The 18549-nt window shown below is 31.7% G+C and overlaps 1 protein-coding gene across 1 annotated transcript; it reads right to left on the reverse strand.

The window, feature by feature from the left end:
* Window positions 1–5657: 5657 nt before the first annotated feature.
* Window positions 5658–14513, reverse strand: LOC134706143 (perlucin-like protein). Its single transcript, XM_063564851.1, has 6 exons — window positions 14469–14513; window positions 12361–12433; window positions 11143–11207; window positions 10090–10171; window positions 6583–6817; window positions 5658–5697 (listed from the first exon to the last, which is right to left on the reverse strand). The coding sequence occupies exons 1-6, from the start codon at window positions 14511–14513 to the stop codon at window positions 5658–5660; spliced, it is 540 nt and encodes a 179-aa protein (XP_063420921.1).
* Between the last annotated feature and the right edge of the window lie 4036 nt (window positions 14514–18549).

Genomic DNA, 18549 nt, shown 5'->3' on the forward strand with positions numbered 1-18549 from the left:
AATGACAAAATTGATGATATAAGTATTTTGTCTTGTCCAAGGTGAGTACTGTCAAAGCATTACAATTAATTTATTATTCTACTCGATGAAATAGAAGTGTTTTTCACAGTAACTATACACCACCTGATGTGCACACCGAGACAATTGATAGAACCTTTAGGAATTCACCATATCAGAACTAAATTATTTATCCATTTCATTGTCTAAACTTTATTAACTATTTTAAGAGGCCCAAAAAACATCCGTTATTGAATCTAATCTTTTTTGTATATATTAGTTGCAATAATCATGGAAATTGCTAACCATAGACTATTCAAACCTGTATCAACTACCTCAAAACATGAGGTAAAACGTATATTTTTAAGGTATAATTTGCTTATAAAGGTTTAGATGCTATTACTTTTAGTAACATTTTCCACTAGAAATCTGTACAAAAAACTATAACTGACTACTTCAAAAATATATCTACACCTGTAATTTCTTATACCTACACCCAGTCAATAATATCGAAGATTTTCAACCACAAGAGGGTTTTATAGACCCTCTTTAACCTCAAAGATGTGAAAACCAAGCCTCTGGATTGCACATGTGTATCCTCACAATACAATTATATTACAGCTAGTCATGTGATAACTGGCAACCTTGGCATCATTAACAATGAACAACTAAGAGAGTTGTTAGCAAAGAGACCAAAATATAGAATTCCCCAGACCATCAATCGGATAAAAAGGACTTCAGGTTACTGATGGATACAGTTGAGGAATATGCAAGAAAATGAATAAAGTGCAAACCAGACGAAACAGAACTGGACATTTTGTCTGAATGGATCAACGTTATTTGATCTTCATATTTGCATTCAGAAACTACTATATACTATGAACACAAGGGTTTCTAACCCTCTCAAGAATCCGGAGGTTGTAGATGCTTTATTACCTTTGCATGACAAATATGTCGTTGTTCCAGCAGATAAAACCTCCAATAATATTGTCTACATATGTAAAAGCTATAAATTGCAATGCATCACAACAGAGCTTGGAATAGACAGCACAACTGGTAATCCTACATATTCTTTAACATCATTAACAAAGGATAAAATTTTACAGAATCACAAATCTGTCCTTCTTTCTTTTTGGTATCAACATCAAAGAAAACGAAGAAAAATTTAGCGTAATTGTACTGTATACCAAAACTTCACAAAACTCCATATAAAGGACGATACTTAGATGGCACTGACTACTTTTCTTTCTACAGTTAAATATAGCCTTTAAAAATATTGTGAGGAGATATTTTCTACCAGTGGTGTTAACCAAATGAAGATTTTCAAAAGTTTTATAGATCTACTACCGAATCTTAGATAACAATCTCTGTAATTTTGCAGCAACATTAAGACTTTTGATTTTTCTACGCTTTCCACTACTTTTCCTTATGCTTATTTGAAAGATCGACTTCGTCATCTCATTAAACACTGCGAATCGTATACAGTTTCTTGTTTGGGATTTAATAATTCTTTTGTTGTGAAGAACCACACTGAAGCAACTATAAAGTATATGGAAGATGATATTATCAAATGCTGGACTTTTTGATTGTCTTGCACTCATATGAAGTAACATTCATTCAGAACCTTCCAAAAAAAAGAATAAGTACCTTGCGAAATTCTAAATTTTACTTTCAGATTTATTGATCATTTCCTATCACTGAACAACCCATATTTCACCCAATACGTACATAATATATATCCCAGTGAACTTGAAATTTAAAATACTACTGATACTAAAAGAACTGCTGCGGACCTTGATCATTTTCTCAATATAGACGACTTCACACTAAAATGTATGACAAACGGGACAATGTCAACTTCCCAAATATCAATTTCCGGTTTCTAAGCAGTAACATACACTTTGTCCCTTCGTATGATGTTTACATATCTCAGTTGGTACGTTATGCTCGTGCATGTTCACACTATACGGATTTTAAATATAAGAGTGTGATTTTTACGCAGAAACTGCTTCAACAAAGTAATGAGGAGGAAAGATTAAAAATGATACCTCCTAAATTTATTGGACACTATCACGAATTGGTTGATCCATACGATGTGTCTTTGTCTAAACTAAATGAGGACATTTTAACCACGTCTTAGATTGTGGTTTGCCATTTACGTCGTCTAGTATTTAAGTAACGAACGTGACCTATTCCCGAATGTGACTGTTTTGCTTAGTGTGAATTGGCAATGCAATAAGACGTGTCACGGTATTTGTTATCCAACATCCATGACTTTAGAATTGATGTTGTATTTGTTATCCTGATCGGATATAGTAAATGTCTTATCGTTGTAGTTGTAATTCATTTATATTAATTTTCTATTCGTATGTAAATAAAGGCAACAGTAGTTTACCGCTGTTCAAAACTCATAAAAGTAAAGATGATTACTCACCAATTCATTTATAAGCATTTAGTTTGGGGCAACTGCATGTTCACGATTTGTTTGTTTAACAGTTTGATTTAGAAGAAATACCGACATAGCTAGATAATACACTTAAGTATCTAATTACTAACACACTTTTATATTAATATTATTTCAATTGCTATTAAATACATCAAATACTATAATAACGAACTTAATCTTGAACTCTATCAATTTTTTTTAGAAATTTATCTGTGACGTCACTTGTGTGGCGTCGATTTAGTCGTGTGACAGACAAAACGTGGCTCTGTTGTGCTGTTTTTACGTGACGTCCTAGGTTGTTTTACGTGTTCGTTTTTATTCTGAGGTAAATCACAACATCGGTGTTGACTAAATATCAATTAAATGGTCAAATTTATAAATATACCGTTTGCAAAAATATGAATTATGCTGAACACTAAGTATTTTCCTATCTCAGGCATATATAACCATAGCCGTATTTTGCACATCGTTTTGTTGTTCCTTAGTGTTTCTGTTGTTTCGATGTTTTCCTCTTATAGTTGATTCGTTCCCTCAGTTTCAGTTTGTAACTCAATCAATTTATTACTTTCGAACAGCGGTATACTACTTTCGTCGATATATTCCTCAATTATACGGTAACAAAATATTTCCGTATTCATGATTTGTAACTAATATATATGTTTCTCACAACAAAACATTGTCATATCATTTTTTTATGTTTTTAAAAAATATTTTCATTACTTTTTATTGATGAAATTAATCTATAACAAGCGAAAGGAATGATATTTTGCACTTGAACATGTCTGCTTATTTATACGATTTTTTACGAAGTGATTGATGCTTAAAACGAAGAGTTTCTGCACCACTATAACACATGAATTACCTCTCAAGGTCATCTTGTGTAATCAAAAAGAACAAAATATGAACAATTGAAAAATCCTTAAACATTGAATATATTATTAGGTAAAAAAACAACATATATCAAGCATTTATTAATTCTTCGTTATAGTACAATGAAGAGTAACCATTTAGCACACATGATACACACCTTGATACAAGAAAGCGCACATAATGAACAGTTTAATTCGTTGAAGCACACATATCATACGAAGAGCAGAGACTGTAGATCACACATAATTCAGAAGGAGCAACAAAAAGGCACACATAATAAATAAGTACAACAATAAAGCAAACATGATAAATAAATACAATAATAAAGAGCACATTATGCATACCATCACAACATATCATATATTTGCAAAAAAATTAGTCCAAGTATAACAAAGAGGCATAAAGAACACTGACTTCGCCATTTTGAAGATCATCTTCGAGTTCTTAACTAGGCGTTGATTGAGTTGTGTGTATTTCACTGCTAATGGAATATCAGTCCCGAGGGAATTATGAACTTAGTAGCCATTACTTCGGTGCTGACAATGATTTGCAAAAAACCTTAGATGCATTTGATTTTTGTTATGTCCTTTTCGGTTATATAGATCTCCATGTGTTTTTGTTCAGATACACTTGATTTTCAAATATTCGGCTTTGAGCTTTCCTGATGAAGGTAAATCCAGAAAAGCGCATAGTACGTTTGAGGTATATGAAGTCTTGTTTTCATTTTTTTCTTTTCTTTTTGATCGGTTTTCCGCTGATAGGTACTGAAACCAGACGTCATCTTTTTATACATGTGGTACCAGCAAAATAACTCCTGCCCTGTGTATTAGGTGATGAATGTGTAGTTTTTTAGTCCAATATAATACTAAAACACTTGTATAACCACATATTGAACAGGATCTGCTAACCCTTCCGGAGCACATGCGATCACCGTCATTTTTAGTGGGGTTCATGCTGCTTAGTCTTTAGTTTTCTATGTTGTTTCTTGTATACTATTGTTTGTCTGTTTGTCTTTTTATTTTTCAGCCATGGCGTTGTCTGTGTATTATCTGTCTATGAGTTTGTTGCCCTTTGGTATTTTTCGCCCTTCTTTAATATAGATTCCTGGAATACATGAACTGGCAGAATTTTGTAAAACAGCTTTGTTATCAATGAAGCGATGTGTTTGGTTCAGATAAATCTGAGTGTCTCCAATAGTGCAATACATCTTGTGTAAATGGCACATGTCTTCATTGGTAGAAGTAAAAAGAGCACCTGACTTCCTTGGTAAAAGTAAAAAGACTAGTAGAATCATATCTCCACTAACAAGTGCGTGTAAAATGTACATTTTAAATATAGATTCTTACATTGATATGAGTGGATTATCAGATTTATCAAATCGAAATGGTTAAATTATCCATTTTATAGTCCGAGCCTCGCCGACTCTCGAGATTGGACAAATCCGATAATCCACGAGAAACTATGAAAGAATCTGTTTCTCTAAATATAATGATTAACACAATTTTGTTAAACGAAAATCCCTTTCACATTCTACGAAGTTGTCAATTTTATTAACACCTATTAGCATATTTTGATTCATCCAGTTATCTAATGAGGCTATGACCCTTAAAATCATCCAATGATCTTTTGAGATCAGCGGCAACCACACGTTGAATTATTTGTTTATAAACCGTGTGAGAAAGGAATAAATTTCCATTGAATTAGAGAAAATGGTTTATACTTTTTTTCGTGTATCATTTTAATTTTTTATTTTGATATCTTAAGATATAAAATGTAATTAAAATTAATATTTGTTATTTTAAATAAACGTAACAGTTTAGATATATTTCATATTTCATAATGTTATATTATATAATCAAAACTGCATTAATCTGAGGATTTACTCAAAACATCAATTTTATACTTTTATAAAATTTATATTTCATAATATTAGTTTGAAGATGCAATAATCAATACTTGTGTATGTAGCAAAATAAACATGTCTCTTTAACACATACCCCATTTCATTCTCAATTTTAATAGATACCATGTTTATCAATTTAAAATATACTATTCATTTGGACAATCAGAAGTATAAAAAATGGGGAATAAACAATTTTTGTAACAAATAGTACAGATCTGAGAGTAATCACAGTTGGTGACAGCTAGTTAAAAAATAGATCAAAGCCAATTACAACTAATAAAAATATCATGCAAAAATCCTGAGATAAAAATTGTGAGAAAAACGGGAAATGATCCAAAAATTAATATGTATCGATGAAATTCACGAACCTTATGGTTAGTCGTTTCAAAATATTAAAACTGTAAACTTCTGATTTATAAGTAAACATTGTTGTTAGTCTGGTCATTCAATTGGCCATGTCTCAGTATCAACACGAATAATTCTGCAAAAGATAATAAAAAAATTACATTATAAAACTAGTATACAATGATGTTTACAGAACAGTTTGCGTACAACGTACTTTGACCTATAAAAGTTTACTTTTATGAATTGTGACTTGGATTGAGGGTAGTTTCATTGACACTCATACCACATCTTCGTATACATTGTATCTATCAACAGGCTGTAACGATTAACATGACTTTTAATAGTTTACTTTTATAAATTGTGAATTGGATGGGGATTTCTGTCATTGGAACTCACAACACATCTTCTTAGACATTGAATCTATTATATTAACAGACCGTTAGGGTTACCGATCATAGGTCGTTCATATTCATTTTTTGTAAAACTTTACATTGTGTGAATTGCACACCTGTTTTTAAGTGCTTTTTAGATACCAATTTCAGTATGAAAAACTTTTTTCTGTTACCTTGTTGCATATTTTACCATTATGATATTTCATTTTGGTGAATGTTTTGAAAGATGTTCCGATGCCGCAGACTACTTAACAGTCGTTTATTTAAGTTTCATCGAATTATCATCTCTATTTAAATTGTGCTGAATATGTAATAGAATGCAAACAAAATCTTTTTGTTAAGCATCAATAAGAATTTTCGTTTTTGATGACCATTCATTTTAATCAATGCAAAAAAAAAATGAAATTATATTGTTTTAAATAAGATGACAAGCGTTGAAATATCTTGCAGTGAATCTCGAATAAAAAAAATGTTTGTTTTGTTTTAGCTTTCCAACTCTTTTTCAGTCATTGATGCATGGTTTTTTTTTCGAAAGTATAGTACGTGTATCTGAATCTGACAAAGAAAGGTCAATAAAGTAATTATATTTTTTGGACAAATGAACTTACTGCATAATGACTTATGTTTACCTTTCACATATGAAGTAATAAGAACTCCCACAGCCTGCGTCAGCCCATTGATAGTTAGTTTCAAATGGATCACAGCGCCAATATGATAGACAGTCTTGATTAAATACATTGTCTGGTTGCTTAATCAATGCTGACCATCCCCAGTTAGTAAAGGCCAACGGTAGGTTAGGTTTGTTCCAGTGCCAATCTCCCTCATTCGGCTTATCTGAACCTCCCAGCCATACGCCATTGCTACCTAAAATTAGGAATTAGAGTAACTTTTTAAATACCACACTACAGAGCTAAACTTTACAAATTAGTGTATAAAGTAAAAAAGCTTTGTGAAATAACGTTGCTTTTGCTTTAAATTAAAGGATCAGTCGTCAGTTCTGCTGGCATATGCTTTTCTATGAAGATTTTAAATTTTATACGTTTAAAATTCGTTTTCCTTTAAACAACTGTTCGACACACTCGGCAATCCTCGGGTGATCGTCCATTACTCTCCTTTTATCTTAGATGAAGGTACGGAGTTGGCCGAGTTGTGACGAATGCTGTTCGACAGTGTATACGAATACTACTTTCACAGATGATCGGTGTGTTGGACATCAGTAGGTAACGTACTTTGGCCCAAAAGTTTGTGTTGACGTGCCACTTTTTTGATACAATATAATAAGCTATTTATATAATCTTGAACATAAATTTTTTGGGGTATACGCTAAAAATAGATATTTATCATTTTCTTTACAGATATTATTGATTCAAGTGTTTACTAATTATATATATATTTTAAGTTAACTTATTTTCTTCGTTTGTTCAATATTAAAATGTACAGATCACATAAAAATAGTTCCCCCTCGCATCAAGTTCATGTGCTAGTTCCGAGTCATTATCACATCAATGGATGCCATAAGTCAACTGTTTCTGTTCATATACATCATTGGGTGGCAATTACTTGCCTTTGAACATTAACTTATGACGGTAAATCCATAAAAGGGCATCGCAGCATGGCATTTATTAAGTGTTGTTTTCAATTATTATTTCTACGTATTTTTTTTATAAATAAGAGGGAATTTAGTATTGTAATGCATCAGTATAACTTAGATGGACTCTATCAAAACTTAATAAAAAATATGATCGATAAAAGCAATAGTAGTATACTGCTGATCAATTGTCATAAATCCATTGAACTGAAACAGAGCCAATCCAAAAACCAAAACTGACTGAAGCCCATCAACTATTATAAGTGGAAAAATCAAGAACAACAGAAACTATGAACTGCTACAAAAACAAACGCCAAAACACTTAAAACGGATACTAGTAACAACTGCCATATTCCTGACTTGGAACAGGACTAAAGATACCCTGGGGACAAACAAAAATCAGAAACTTTAACCAGACAGATAATATCAAAAGAAACCCCACATATTTAGAAAGAATGTTATTCATCGAGCTAAAGAAACAAATATGATAGCCATTACAAACGAGGAATGAACTCCAGTGCTAGGCAAGATCATACAGTTTTTGTCTGACTTGTTTCGGTTTGTTCATTTCAAATAAAAATCTGTTGATAAGTTGTTTTCTGAGTCACGATTTCTAGAAGTTGAATATATCTGTGGACTTTTTTTAAACAGAGGAGTGATATTACCTAATTATTGACAGACATTATACCGTTGCCTTTCCCGTTTGAATGATTTTATACTAGTCATTTTTGGGGCCCCTTATATATAGCTTGCTGTTCGGCATGAGCCATGGCTCCGTGATGAAGACCGTTCTTTTACCTATAACAGTTTTTCTTTTACAAATTGTGACTTGGATTGAGAATCGACTCATTAGCACCTATACCACATCTTCTTATCATCTATATATTATTGTGAATGAGTCGACGATTTGTATCCTTTCATACATAGCGTCATAATCAATAGACTATTTTGTTATTACCAACTTTTGAATCCAGAGTTTACATATTTTCGACATGTAACTTTCTATCTGGTTGGACAGCCTGATACAAAGTCAACCAAGTGTAACGTAAAGAGGTAAAATTAAGCTTTACCCCGGTACATATTTTGGGGAAAATATAATCTATTTTATTATACGACAAAATAATCAAAAATCAGTAAACTTTGCTCCAAAGTGCACAGATCGTATGTCTGATTTTACTTTCTTAGTTGTTCTTACTTAACCGAGTCCCAGAAAATCTAACCACAGATAAGGAAACCTGTCAAAAAACTATATAATCCGGAGCTAAAAATAGGTTAAATAAAAGAGTCTTCTATGTGTCCTATTTTCTCAAATCTGTGTATTTTGCAACATGCCATTCTCTGTTCTATATGTCAGCTTCAGCGTCAAAAATTATCATAACGTCATCGAGGATACTTTATATTAATATTTTAAGTTTTTTTAATAGAACTGTGAAACATAACTGATATGCACCAACGCCATGAAGCCAGCACAAATTCCCAAAAGCAACATGCATATATTTTTGAAATTGTTTGGAAATACTGATACTATAGCTTTTAATTGGTGCTGTCATCTAATACGCTTGGTTTAATGCAAAAGCTCCAATATTGTCACAAAACACAAAAACAAAAACTTTTTTTCATTCTACATTTAATCATTTAACTGTTTTGGTTCGTATGTTTGGTTATATGATTAAGTAATTGATTGACTGACAGTTTAAAAAGTAACGAGACACCTATTCCCTATTGCGTAGTTCATTGATTGATTGTTTCGGCAACATCCAGTAACACATATAGAAATTCTTAACTTATAGAATAATATATGTCCCATCCTTCAAATGAAGAGATTGTCTGTGAACATTTTTTTTGGTTGGACAACGCATGGGTTTGTGTTTCTGAACAATTGGGGGGGGGGGGGGGGGGGAATCGGATCTGAATCCGTTTCAATTGCACGTTTTTGGGTCAATGGATTCCGAAGATGTTTTTTTGTAAACACGATATTTCTAGAAACCTACCAGGATTTTGAACACCCTCTCCTTTTCTGTACCAAATCAACAATGAAATTAGTCACTTCAAAATGGTCCTTTTATTAAATATCTCAACTCTAGACTCTCGACGACTCTTAATTCTCAATTGTTTATTTGAACAACACTAATGTTATTGCAATTATCTTAAGACGGATATTGTTAAACGTTTACTTCTATATAGTATACTGATAAGATCACTTTCTAACTTATTTGTAAAAATCTTCAGCTATCAAGTCTGTGTGAATACGTCATTACATTTTGTGTACAATTTGCTAAGTACGTACACACAACCAGTACAAACATTAAAAAACCATATGTTTTCCAAACAAACAAAAAAGTACTATTTTTCAACCATTGTTATCTTATAAGTATATTGGTCAGTACGAATATATATAAATAATGTGTAATGATTGATTAATACTGAATTGCACGATCAGCATTAATTTAATCATTCATGTGTCTATTCAAATTATACTATATAATTCTAAAACCGGTTTTTATTTACATTGCGTGATATTTTGTCTTTCGATTAAATATTGACTTACGCTGGGTAAGAGATTTCACAAACTGATTTTCTTCTGTAGTACTTATAGTTGCAAGTCTCATACCAAAACTTTCACAGAAGTTCTTAAAGATAATAACACAGTTTTATATAAGCAATGGGAGAAATGTGCATATTAAACAACTGTAATGGCTAGTAAACAAATATAGTTCTGAAACAGAACTGCTTCCAACTATTCGATTAATGCGCTCTGATCGTTCTAAAACAAAAGTTTTCTTTAAAAATCAACAAAAAATACAATATTGCTATCATTAACAAATATTTTATCATGATAAGTTTAGTAATGAAACGCAATCTCATTGTGAAAAGTCACAAAATATACAACCTAAGTTCAGTTGAGAAGATAACTGTAATTCGCCGTTTCAGAATATAATGCATCCCGGGTAATATTTTCAAAAGTGTACACAAAACGTCGTGATTTGTTTAAAATGACATAAACAAAGGAACAATGACGTTATTTTGGGTATTAACAATGAAATTACCCATGAGTCTTTAGATTCTGAAACGGCCAATTATACAAGTCTTTGGCACAAATGTTGGAATTTCGGATCGCCAATGCTCTTCATCTTTATACTTGTTTGGCTTTATACATATTTTGATAAGAGCATCACTGATGAGTCTTATATAGACGAAACGCGCGTCTGACGTACTAGATTATAACCCTGGTTCCTTTGATAACTATTGAAATTGATGTTCAGTAGTTGGCGTTTGTTGATGTGGTTCATAAGTATTTTTCTCGATTCTTATTTATTATATATATAAACCGTTGGTTTTTCCGTTAGAATGGTTTTACACTAGTCACCTTTATAACTTGCTGTTCGGTGTTAGCCAAGACTCCGTGTTGAATACAGTACTTTGAACTGCAATGGTTTATTGTTTGCAAATTGTGACATGGATGGAGAGTTTTCTCGTTGGGACTCATACCACATCTTCTTAATACTATTTACATCTTATGAACTCAGTATTTGAGGAAAGCCATAAAACTGCTCTTATAGCTTACATTTAAATAAATACATTATATATATGCATTACTTACTTGTGCATCATACCAATCCAATTTATTCCCAAAGTAGAAAAACACCTTATTGTTGTAACTAGTACCTGAAAAATAAGTTCAGATTGTTTAGTTCCAACATGTATTAAATAAACTCATCATAGATACCAGAACTAAATTTAATAACAGATAGTACAACATTTTTTATGACATGTATTTAATCTTATGCGTTTTTTACAAAACTGAGGAGTTGTGGTATAATCGCTAATGAAACAACCAGAGTTCAAACGAAGTTTGTGTAATTATATGCCACCGTAAGGCATTCAACAATGAGAATAAACCCATACCGTTATTGTGTTCAAAACACTTCAAATGTATGGCTACATGTCATACTGAGATTTACATATCACTTATCATTAAGAATTTATCCAGACAGAATATATCAAGCTAATTATATCATGCTAAATCAATACATTTGCCAACATGATAGATAAGTACACAACTGAATATTTTTTTTTTCTAAACAATAAACTCATCATTGATATCAGTACTAAATTCAGTATATACGCCAGACGCGCGTTTCGTCTACAAAAGACTCATCAGTGACGCTCGAATAAAAAAAATGTTACAAAAGGCCAATAAAGTACGAAGTTGAAGAGCATTGAGGACCAAAATTCCTAAAACTTTTGTCAAATACAGCCAAGGTAATCTATGCCTGAGGTAGAAAAGCCTTAGTATTTCAAAAAAATCAATTGATTGCTACTTTTTGTTAACTCATTGGGGCCGAAGTACAGTTTGAATGAAGCGCGGAAGCGTTTCAATATAAAACAAATGCGCGCGGTCAACGTTTTAACAACCATATGAATTCGCAATTACTCAATACGTATTATTACATTTTTCAGCTATGATTACGAAAACACGATTTCTGTCTTAGTTTTGCTGTTAATTACCTGTGCAATTTATTGTGGTAGCTCATGTCTTAATGAATGTTACCTTTCATTTTGAAATGAAGGTTCGATTTAGAATGACACAAGAATGCTTGTAGCCAATCAACATATCGTAACATAATGAAACATACATGTAATGTAATCATATTCTAATGAAAGGCAAATGGATGTTCACAAAATTAATCCTTTAATTCGGGATTCTGTGTTGAAATTTGACTCATCAGTGACGCTCAGTACATATTTATTATCAACGATCCTGAAATGACAAATGTAAAACAATTCCGACAAGAAAATTAACTAATACGTTTCTTACCTCTTCTTAGAAATAACCACCCAGTTGCTGATTCAGTTTTGTCATGACAACGACTACTTCCCAGAATACATTCCTTTGTTAAAACATTAAAATTAGCAAAACAACAACCACTGTTTTGTAAGCAGAGGGAAGTACAAGCAAGCTTAGAATGTACTATTTTAGCCGGAGTATTAACAGAAATTCGCTTGTCCTTCTCAGTGATAAAACCTCCAACGTGCTTCGCATTAACGAAAAACAAGATGCACGGTACCAAAAAAGTTAAAATTAGCAGAAATGTTCTATTCATTGTGTCCTGCTCATTGACTTCGGACCAAATGGATGAAGCGTTGGTCTACGATTCAGTCTTACTATTTTTCTGCGTAGAATTTGTATATTTGATCATTGAATTGTGTCTATCTTGTTAATGTATGGACATGTTTAATTGATAGAATACATTGTTGATGACAGTTCAGTGGAATAAAAAATATACAATAAAAAGTAAAAACATTTAGTTTAAGTTCAGCGTTCGTTATCCTAATTTTCTAGTAATTATTTTTTGAAATTAATTATTGAAAGATATACCCAGTGGGATTTCTAGTAAATGAAAGTAAGAAGATAGAGTCGAGACAGTCAATAATACCGGTGTCGAATCGATACTGATCAAAATTCATTCCTAAATAATAATTGTACATTATAGAGAAAGTATTTATCTCACTGTGTTATTTGGTATGTACATGCAAATACACGATGTTTAATGTTCAGTATGTATCGCGATAATTGCTACAGGGTCTTGGAAAACTGAAATTATAAAAACTGCCTACCTTTGCTGCATATTTATAAAAAAAAATATGGAAAACATGATGTACATCTAAAAACCACAGTCCTTTCGGGTCACCAATTTTCTGAGTATTATGAAAATTCTTAAGCATGATACAATTTCCCGAATTATGCTTATTTTACACTCCGAAATTATCAAGCACACCAGTCTGCTCTTGTCACATGTACATACATGTACATACAATAAACCCCTTTTGTCTTTTCGTCCAAATAATTTAACATTTAAGGAAAAGTTGTCTAAAGTATTTCTGGTCTTCTCCGATATTTTCAATTTACTGTTTACAAAACTTTTGAATTTTTGAAATACTAAGGCTTTTCTACCTCAGGAATATATTACCTTATCTGTATTTGGCCAAAATGTTGGTCCTGAATGATTTTTTTTTTCGTGCTTTATTTGGTCTTTTTAACGGTTTTGTTTCGAGCGACACTGCTGTGTCTTTTGTAGCCGAAACACGCGTCTAGCGTAAATACTAAAGTTAATCCTGGTTTATATGATGAGTTTGTTCACATGCGATGTTTACATCGAGATAAAGTCTGTTTTAGTTTGCTTAGAAACTAAAGTTCAGAAGTTTCATTCTTTGCTGTATATTTATATATTCCTTTGGTAGTTTCCCATGACTTTCTCTTATCTAGCTGTACATATATACGAAACATTAGCATGTTCCAGAGAGGTATACAAATATGAAAAAATAAATTTAAGTAGACTCTTCAGGAGTATATTCTTTTTGCAACATTTTAAACCAGTTTTACAACAAGCTTCTATAGCCCACTGTACTCGTTGTTTGGTACTTAAAGAAAAATGATAATATTGAATGGAAGTTTTGTTTTTATTTCAATTTAATTCCATTTTTTATATTTACTAGAACTTTTCCCGTGACTCCATATTTGATAGCGTCCTTGCTTAAATATGACAAATATGTATTACATTTTTCAGCTATGATTACGAAAACACGATTTCTGTCTTAGTTTTGCTGTTAATTACCTGTGCAATTTATTGTGGTAGCTCATGTCTTAATGAATGTTACCTTTCATTTTGAAATGAAGGTTCGATTTAGAATGACACAAGAATGCTTGTAGCCAATCAACATATCGTAACATAATGAAACATACATGTAATGTAATCATATTCTAATGAAAGGCAAATGGATGTTCACAAAATTAATCCTTTAATTCGGGATTCTGTGTTGAAATTTGACTCATCAGTGACGCTCAGTACATATTTATTATCAACGATCCTGAAATGACAAATGTAAAACAATTCCGACAAGAAAATTAACTAATACGTTTCTTACCTCTTCTTCGAAATAACCACCCAGTTGCTGATTCAGTTTTGTCATGACAACGACTACTTCCCAGAATTATGCTTATTTTACACTCCGAAATTATCAAGCACACCAGTCTGCTCTTGTCACATGTACATACATGTACATACAATAAACCCCTTTTGTCTTTTCGTCCAAATAATTTAACATTTAAGGAAAAGTTGTCTAAAGTATTTCTGGTCTTCTCCGATATTTTCAATTTACTGTTTACAAAACTTTTGAATTTTTGAAATACTAAGGCTTTTCTACCTCAGGAATATATTACCTTATCTGTATTTGGCCAAAATGTTGGTCCTGAATGATTTTTTTTTTCGTGCTTTATTTGGTCTTTTTAACGGTTTTGTTTCGAGCGACACTGCTGTGTCTTTTGTAGCCGAAACACGCGTCTAGCGTAAATACTAAAGTTAATCCTGGTTTATATGATGAGTTTGTTCACATGCGATGTTTACATCGAGATAAAGTCTGTTTTAGTTTGCTTAGAAACTAAAGTTCAGAAGTTTCATTCTTTGCTGTATATTTATATATTCCTTTGGTAGTTTCCCATGACTTTCTCTTATCTAGCTGTACATATATACGAAACATTAGCATGTTCCAGAGAGGTATACAAATATGAAAAAATAAATTTAAGTAGACTCTTCAGGAGTATATTCTTTTTGCAACATTTTAAACCAGTTTTACAACAAGCTTCTATAGCCCACTGTACTCGTTGTTTGGTACTTAAAGAAAAATGATAATATTGAATGGAAGTTTTGTTTTTATTTCAATTTAATTCCATTTTTTATATTTACTAGAACTTTTCCCGTGACTCCATATTTGATAGCGTCCTTGCTTAAATATGACAAATATGTATTACATTTTTCAGCTATGATTACGAAAACACGATTTCTGTCTTAGTTTTGCTGTTAATTACCTGTGCAATTTATTGTGGTAGCTCATGTCTTAATGAATGTTACCTTTCATTTTGAAATGAAGGTTCGATTTAGAATGACACAAGAATGCTTGTAGCCAATCAACATATCGTAACATAATGAAACATACATGTAATGTAATCATATTCTAATGAAAGGCAAATGGATGTTCACAAAATTAATCCTTTAATTCGGGATTCTGTGTTGAAATTTGACTCATCAGTGACGCTCAGTACATATTTATTATCAACGATCCTGAAATGACAAATGTAAAACAATTCCGACAAGAAAATTAACTAATACGTTTCTTACCTCTTCTTCGAAATAACCACCCAGTTGCTGATTCAGTTTTGTCATGACAACGACTACTTCCCAGAATTATGCTTATTTTACACTCCGAAATTATCAAGCACACCAGTCTGCTCTTGTCACATGTACATACATGTACATACAATAAACCCCTTTTGTCTTTTCGTCCAAATAATTTAACATTTAAGGAAAAGTTGTCTAAAGTATTTCTGGTCTTCTCCGATATTTTCAATTTACTGTTTACAAAACTTTTGAATTTTTGAAATACTAAGGCTTTTCTACCTCAGGAATATATTACCTTATCTGTATTTGGCCAAAATGTTGGTCCTGAATGATTTTTTTTTTCGTGCTTTATTTGGTCTTTTTAACGGTTTTGTTTCGAGCGACACTGCTGTGTCTTTTGTAGCCGAAACACGCGTCTAGCGTAAATACTAAAGTTAATCCTGGTTTATATGATGAGTTTGTTCACATGCGATGTTTACATCGAGATAAAGTCTGTTTTAGTTTGCTTAGAAACTAAAGTTCAGAAGTTTCATTCTTTGCTGTATATTTATATATTCCTTTGGTAGTTTCCCATGACTTTCTCTTATCTAGCTGTACATATATACGAAACATTAGCATGTTCCAGAGAGGTATACAAATATGAAAAAATAAATTTAAGTAGACTCTTCAGGAGTATATTCTTTTTGCAACATTTTAAACCAGTTTTACAACAAGCTTCTATAGCCCACTGTACTCGTTGTTTGGTACTTAAAGAAAAATGATAATATTGAATGGAAGTTTTGTTTTTATTTCAATTTAATTCCATTTTTTATATTTACTAGAACTTTTCCCGTGACTCCATATTTGATAGCGTCCTTGCTTAAATATGACAAATATGTAGAAGATTTAGTTTCCAGTGATTGCAGGGGAGAAAATATTTTGTCACTAGATTTACCACTGTTCCTTGTGTTAGGGATTACATCTTTAAGGTGGTATAGGAATCAAATCTAAAAAAAATGGAATTTGTGCATACTTTGCCAAAACGTAGTATGTATCAAATATAATAAAAATGATAGAACACCGTGAATTTTCTCAAACTACAGGTTGTGACAAAATGACAAATTTTGTACGGATTATACAGAAAAAACATCATTATGTGATTAGGAGCTAAACATAATGATAGAATTGCAAAACAAAATACGAGAAGATAGCTTTAAGAAAAAGCTTTGATGCTTTCGAAAGAAAAGATAAGGGTCACCGTGCTTTTGTCTAGGTCAAAAAATTCCATGAAGATTCATTCAGAAAATGTACTAATTCAGAGTAACATCCCCTTAAAAAATGAAAATTTGAAAACAATAAAAATCAAGCAAAAGTAATCTGAATTGCTAAAATATTAATATCAATTAGTTATAATCTTATAAAACTATTCCTTTATATGCTAATTCACATTGGTTATTAGCATTCCTGCATCAAAGTTTGGTAATTTGGTCATCTGGACCTAGATTTTCTGATTGTACAATCCAAGATGGACACCCACACCACCTTAAGTGTATCTGAACCACTAAAGTGATTAGGTAATCAAAACGACCCTTAATTGATTTAAACGAAATGCATTTTTTTTTACAAATATGTAGCAGAGGTTGGCTGTTTTTAAACTTCAGTTTGACCAGACTCTGAAGCAATAATCTCAATACATACTGAACATAAAATATCGTGTACTTGCATCAGTATATCTAATAACACAGCTTAAAAAAATATTTTCTTAAAATTTACAATTCTCATTTAGAAATAAGTTTTGATCAGTATCGATCCGTCACCGGTATTGTTGACTATCTCAACTTTATCTTCGTTCGTTTACTGGAAATCCAACTGGGTATTCAAATAGTTTCAAATATTACTTACTAGAAAATTAGGATAAAGTTCGGCAAAACTGAAACTGAATGTTTATGATTTTTAATTCATTGTTATTATTCCTCTGAACAGCAATCCACAATGTATTCTATCAATTTAATATGTCCTTAGATAAACAAGATAGACAAAATTCAATGATTAAACAAAAACGTTCTACGCAGGTAAATAGTCAGACTGTAACGTAGACCAATGACACATCTATTTAGACCAAAGTCAATGAGCAGGACACAATGAATAGAACATTTCTGCTAATTTTAACTTTTTTGGTACCGTGTACCTTGTTTTTCGCCAATAACGTTGGTGGTTTTATCACCGAGAGGGACAAACGAATTTCTGTTAATACTCCGGCTAAAATAGTACATTCTAAGCTTGCTTGTACTTCCCTATGCTTACAAAACAGTGGTTGCTGTTTTGCTAACTATAACGTTTTAACAAAGGAATGTATTCTGGGAAATAGTCGTTGCCATGACGAAACTGAATCAGCAACTGGGTGGTTATTTCTAAGAAGAGGTAAGAAACTTATTAGTTAGTTTTCTTGTTTGAATTGTTTTACATTTGTCGTTTCGGGGTCTTTTATAACTGACTATGCAGTATGGACTTTCCTCATTGTTAAAAAACCAGAAGGTGACCTAAATAGTTATTAATTTTTTATGTCATTTTGATTTTTGTGGAGATTTGGCAATCATACCACATCTATTTTTTATGAATTTAAATTAAATAACACTTTAAGTGAAACCTGTAATGAGGTATAATTACCGGTCATGATAATAATGTTATTACATGTCTTTCTTTTAAAACTTAAGTTATGGTGTATGCGAACTTTCAAAATAGTCTTTTCAGATTATCTTAAATCTAAGTTAAAAATAAAAAAATTCAACACTGAATCCCGAATTAAATAATGCAACTTTGTGAACATCCATTTGCCTTTCAGAAGTATTTAA

This window comes from Mytilus trossulus, chromosome 2 (genome assembly GCF_036588685.1).
Source record: "Mytilus trossulus isolate FHL-02 chromosome 2, PNRI_Mtr1.1.1.hap1, whole genome shotgun sequence".
Classification (NCBI taxonomy): domain Eukaryota; kingdom Metazoa; phylum Mollusca; class Bivalvia; order Mytilida; family Mytilidae; genus Mytilus; species Mytilus trossulus.